This window comes from Sinocyclocheilus anshuiensis, unplaced genomic scaffold (genome assembly GCF_001515605.1).
Source record: "Sinocyclocheilus anshuiensis isolate Anshui unplaced genomic scaffold, SAMN03320099.WGS_v1.1 scaffold16, whole genome shotgun sequence".
Taxonomy (NCBI): Eukaryota; Metazoa; Chordata; class Actinopteri; order Cypriniformes; family Cyprinidae; genus Sinocyclocheilus; species Sinocyclocheilus anshuiensis.
This window is the reverse complement of record NW_015557057.1, coordinates 71,028-77,201: the sequence shown is the minus strand read 5'-3', so window position 1 is coordinate 77,201 and position 6,174 is coordinate 71,028. Positions and strand designations below refer to the sequence as shown.

General features: G+C 37.5%; 1 protein-coding gene across 1 annotated transcript in view; it reads right to left on the bottom strand.

Moving 5' to 3' along the window:
* LOC107676440 (protein KIBRA-like) overlaps nucleotides 1-6,174 on the bottom strand; it is a 38,804-nt gene that overhangs the window by 13,094 nt on the left and 19,536 nt on the right. Inside the window, exons 8-9 of the mRNA XM_016470984.1 lie at nucleotides 4,581-4,823; nucleotides 527-616 (exon numbers count right to left, since the gene is read on the bottom strand). Of these exons, the coding sequence (XP_016326470.1) occupies nucleotides 527-616; nucleotides 4,581-4,823 (333 nt within the window). The remainder of the gene's footprint in view (nucleotides 1-526; nucleotides 617-4,580; nucleotides 4,824-6,174) is intronic.

Here is a 6,174-nt window from a genome sequence, read left to right as displayed (position 1 = left end):
AACGACTCTGTCTAAGCCTTTGTGTGTGTGTGTGTGTGTGTGTGTGTGTGTGTGTGTGTGTGTGTGAATATTAAAAAAGGAGAATATTACAAATATCTTTTATCATAATAAAAATGTCTTTTTTGTTCCAAAGATGAACAAGTCTTATGGGTTTAAAATGACATGAGAGTGAGTAAATTATTCTATAATATTATAAATATTATGTCATTATATATAGAAAACTATAATGTCTGATTTCACTTGTAGCATTTAAAATGACTGATTTTCCTTTTTTTAATGTTGCATTTTTATTTAGACAAAATATTACAAAATTTTAATTTTTTTAAATTAAATTTTAATAACAGCTGTTTCCTGTTTATTGACAATAGTGGCATTTATATGAATGTAATCACCAGTTTATCATATAGAACAATTAACACTGGTGCATCCCAATTAGACAACAGACAGAAAAAGTAAACATGTTGTCAATATTATGAGTGTCATTTGAATTTGTCTATTTTATTTAAATGCCAGGGTTGGAGAATACCTTTTCAGCTGGGTGTGCAGGGAAGACGCCAACCTCACTGTCTCTTCCAGCTCCTTCACTAGTTTGTTTCTTCTATAATGCAGCTTTAACCTGAACAAAGCAACAGAGAGAACTTTGTGACAATTGTTTATTATTGGAGTTAGGAATTGGAACAGACCAACTTCTCTTTAACAAGAGAAGTGGACACTTGCTTTTCAAAAAGTTAACAGTTTTCACATGGACGATTTAAAAAAATTGTGAAATGGGGTATATGTCGAACGCACTGTTGCCAACTCTCGCAAGATAAATAAGCAACCGCAGCTTCTAAAACAAGCCCAATATTTTTTTGATGATTTATTATCATCAATATTATTTATTATCAATTATTTATTACCAATATATGAGCCTGCAACATATTAAACTGAAACCACTCTTTTTATCTGAAAAGCAAAAACAGAAGTTATTTTACAGAAATCAGCAAACTGCAACAAAGGGGGAACAAAACTCATCTCCAATCACCTGTGTGCAGAATAGGATTGGAGAGATGGAAAAGGAGAAAAACACAAGAGCTTCAAAGGGAAGCTGTAACATAGCCACCTATTTATAGCCTACTAAAATATAGGCTATTCGAACCAAATGTATTTACTCTTAGTATTAGTATAGGACAACTTGTTTTTTATTACAGCCCGTGATAATTAATACATTACAAAAACATTGCAAAAATTACAAAATTAGGCTAAAAGAAAGTCATCCCAAGCCTCTACATCTACTTCTATCATCGCTTGAATTACAGCGTCACGCGCCTTCTTTTTGAACGTGATTTTTTTCCAATGAGGGGGAGGAGGGGGCATAAAATTTGGCAAATTATGCTGCAGCACTTTTATATTATTGCACTGGTTGGCTATTAACTGTGAGCAGACAGAGTATCAATCAATGCATTGGAGGATACGGCGAACATAAAGAAATGAAGTTGCTTGTCAGATTTCCCTAACAAGCAACCATATTTTTTAAAATAAGCCCAAAAAACCGCAACATGGGATTTTTTCAAGCAACTTAACAAAAAAAGAAGCCCAAAGTCGCATATAATACGCAGACTTGGCAACTCTGGTTGAACGTCACCTGACTAAACCTGGAAAACAGGTCACATCACATCCGCTTGTCGGAGAAAGTGTTAACAGCCATGAACTAATGGCGATATCTAAGGAATTTTAAGGTAATCAGCTAACCTAGCTAGTTGTTTTTATTGTTGCCATTTTACTCAATTTTAATATCTAAATGTTAGTGAAAAGAATAAAAATAAAAAAACTTTTGGATATCAGTCTGCATATGTGATGGACATTGGTTATGACAATCTTTGGTATCTCCTTTGAAGGCATCTTGAGTAAAACAGCTCCATATTTAACAATGCACATACAACTCTTGAACCGGAAGCGATGAGACCTGTTTTACAGAACACGGAAGTCTGTTGCGCATAACCCCCATTGAAGAGGCTCTTCATCCATATGATGGGCTCTTTTGGCCATTAACATCTTTTTTTTATAGTAAATAAAATTATAATATTATAAATACATTTATTCATACAATAAGTAAATAATAATCACCTCACTTCAACAAATCTTGCACAATTCCTGTATGACAAAATGGAATTAATTTGAACTCCATTTACTTCTTTAATCGATGTCTCTATAGTCTTCCTGTAGGTCAAATAAAATGATGTTGGTTTATTATTAAACGGCAGCAATGAAGAAGGTGCCCATTGTGTTCAACCTAGATCCAGCGTTTTATGCTGATCATGTTACAGGAAGAGCGCAGAACGCCAAGCTAAACGAGGATACAGTAACTAGAGTAGAGAACAAGGACCCTGTTCAAATAACTGAGAGGGAACGAGTGAGAAAAAGACCAACAGAAAGAGAGAGAGGATGAAAGATAGTGAGTCAAGCAAAAAAAAGTCTAATTGGTTCTCTCACCTAGGCAACCTGATCTCAAAACACAGATGCCTCTTCTAAGAGTTCAAGACTCGCTACAAACCACAAGCAGTAAACTAGTAGACTTTTATAAATCATTTGCATACATGATGTTCAACTTCAGCCATTTTAGCTGTAGATTTACAAAACCAAATTGCGCAGTTAAAATGGATGGGGCCTGCAGTAAAGTAAATGAGGGACAAAGTGACTGCTGTGCTGCTCGTTTTGCATAATGCAAAATATCTTTGGCAGTGTGGTCTCTGCAAGCAAAGTTTTTAGTGAATATTTTTTTAAGTTCTGAAAGAGGCTTTCAAAATTGGATTTGATTAATTCTTGTTTAGTAGATTTTCCTTGACACCAATGTGTTGAAAGCACAGCTGTAATGTCCCAGATAAGAGCCCTGTTGTGTTTCCACGATAATGACGCCTTTATTGTTCACATTAGAATGGATCTCTTCATGTCAGTGTTTTGACATTCCATGCTCCCAGTAGGAGCTTCTTTTTTGAATTCGGTTTTCTTCAATCTGTTCTTCACCCAAGTGCTGCTACATGCTGTGAGAGAACTGAACCTGGACGTGTACACCAGGTACCATCTCGACGGCTCACTGTTCAACCTTCACCATCTGGCCACCAAAACAAAGACACTGGAGAGGTTCTTCACAGAAGCTCTCTTTGCAGACGACTGTGCTTTCATGGCGCATCAAGAGAATCATCTACAGACCATCGTAGACAGATTCTCCGTAGCAACAAAGCTGTTTGGCTTAACTATCAGCCTCAGTAAGACAGAAGTTCTATACCAGCCTGCACCAGGAAGATCAGCAGACCAGCCATGCATCACCATCGATGGCACCCAGCTCTCAAATGTTACCACCTTCAAGTACCTGGGCAGCACAATCTCCAGCGACGGATCCCTGGACCAGGAGATCAATACCAGAGTCCAAAAGGCCAGTCAAGTTCTACAACGTAAGAACTCAAGTTCTAAACGCTCCAAAGTTCTACAACACAGCGGCATTCGCCTCTCCACAAAGCTCAAAGTATACAGAGCAGTGGTCCTCACCTCACTTCTGTATGGCTGCGAAACATGGACGCGGAGACATATCAAACAGCTGGAGCAGTTCCACCATCGCTCACTCCGGTCAATCATGAAGATCTGCTGGCAGGACAAAGTCACCAACTAAGATGTCCTGGACAGAGCTGGCTCAACAAGCATTGAATCCATGATTCTGAAAATGCAGCTCCGATGGTCTGGCCATGTCATCCGCAAGGACCCGCAGAGGATGCCAAAGCAGGTGTTCTTTGGAGAGTTGGCCACAGGGTCCAGACACCAAGAGCGCCCAAAGAAAAGATTCAAAGATAACCTCAAGTCACATCTAAAATGGGCCAACCTGAACCCAAAGCAGCTGGAGCTTGCCGCCTGACAGAGCCAGTTGGCACGCCCGAATTAATAAAGCAGCCACCGCATTTGAAGAGGATCGTCACCATCATATTGCAGCTGCAAGAGAACGCAGACACAGAGCTGCCGCTGCCCCTGCTCCAACTACTGGTGAACCTTGCCCCCTCTGCAACCACCTCTGTGCTTCTGCCTTTGGGCTTCGAAGCCACATGAGGATCCACAGATGACTGCACAAAGCCTTTATCGTCATTCTAGACCCCCGAGAGACTACCGGACTGAGAATGGATCTCTAAGCTTCAGGTAAACTGCTCTAACATGCTGTCAGGGAAAGGGAAAAACACTGGGTCAGACATTTATTTGTGCAGTATATTAAGTGGATGGTGTAGCCTGGTAAAGATCAAAAGTTAAAAACTAAAAGACTGCAGTATCAAATTCTGCCACAGACGATCCTCGTTCCCACACCTTCTGGCTAATAAATTTACAAGAATTTCCCATGACTTTTACAATAATTTGCCATGGCTGGATAATGATTTTATTTATTTGTTTATTTATTCATAGCTGAAGAAATACTTTAAAGCAGAGAATAAATGGGGAAAAAAAATGCAGGCCTGCAAGAACGTCCCATTACGATTCTTTGGTTCCTTCACATGACCGGGAAAAAAACAATTACTACAAGAACCAAATACAGTGAACTCTGCTGGTCCAGTTCTTCATCTTACCTCTCGGTCAGTGCTTTGCTCTGGTTGTCCCGTGCAGCTTGCAGGTCCTTCTCGAGTCGCTTCTTTTCAGACTCGATCTTCTCTGCCTCGCTGGGTGCGCGCTTGCACGGCGTTACATACTGCAGCTCCTTTAGCAGTTCTTCCTTCTCATTGATGAGGATCAGGCGATCTCTCTCCGGGTCCAGAAGGCCTGGCCACGCCTCGCTATCCAGCTTGGCAATCTGGACCTCAATATTTGCAATCCTGATGGCAGCAAAATGAATAAAGCAATGTAAAAAAAAGTTAAGCATTAAACTATTGTCATAGACAAACATAGCAATTGGCTGATTTCAAAATCAATTTACAGCCTATTCAGCTTTATATGTGTGTGTATATACATGTGTGTGTGTGTGTGTGTGTACAGGTCAAAAGTTTGGAATAATTAAGATTTTGTCAATGTTTCTGAATTAAGTCTCTTATGCTCACTGATGCTGCATTATTTAATTTAATATACAGTAAAACAGTAGTTTTCTATTTAATATAATTTAAAATATAATGTATTCCTGTGATGGCAAAGCTGAATTTTCAGCAGCCATTACTCCAGTCTTTACGGTCACATGATCCTTCCAGGGTTTCTACAGACATGAACAAGTTAAATTTAAGACTTTTATTCAAAAACAATTTTTTTTTGTATCATTTAGATACTAGATTTTTATTTACCATTTTGAATGTAATCATTTTAGGTTTTACATTCTTTTCAGTTTTCATTTTAATGTTACTTACAGTTTTAGTAAATTTGATGTGTTTTTGTCATTTTTATTAGTTTTTCAGGGTTTCTGCAGACTTGAACAAGTTAACTTTAAGACTTTTTAAGACCTTTTTAATACCACCTTATATGAAATTTAAGACCTAAACCGGTAATGGACATACACATTTTATTAAATGCATATGTAATATTTAATGTGTTTAAATTAAAAAGAAAACAAAATTACTTTGCTGGAAAAAATGATATTTATTACTACGATATACAGTGAACTTTTAATGTCAGCAGACAATATTCCATACAAAATATCCCAGCAAAATATCTGCATCACTGAGATTTTTGGTGGAGTAAACAATTTATTCTGAAGCAATATTTTCATCAGTGTTCTATCAGCTTTTACATACTTAAATCTGCATATTTTTATTTACCTTCGTACTAAACTACCAGTAAGTGGCGGCAAGTCACTTAATGAGTGAGTCATTGAGTCATTCATTCAACTGATTGAATGTGTTATCATGCTGGTATCTTAAGGACTTTTGTGGACAGCTGACGCCTAAAGTTTTTCATATTCTTCATATTCTGTGTGGTGGTCAGATAGAAATTAATATTTTCCAATAAGTTTAAATAGATTTTTACCTTTTATGGGTATTTTACCTTTATAAAGCCATTTTTCTATAAGTGTGCATTATCTTTTGAGTCAAATTCTTACATTTAATCAGTGAATTAGAATAATAAGACATTTGGGCTGTTACCAAGCAAATGAAATGAGTATCAACAAAATTCATCTTTGCAATCCAGACATAAGCTGCACCTGAAGTGGCATTTAGATGTGTTTACACACTGTTTAATGCA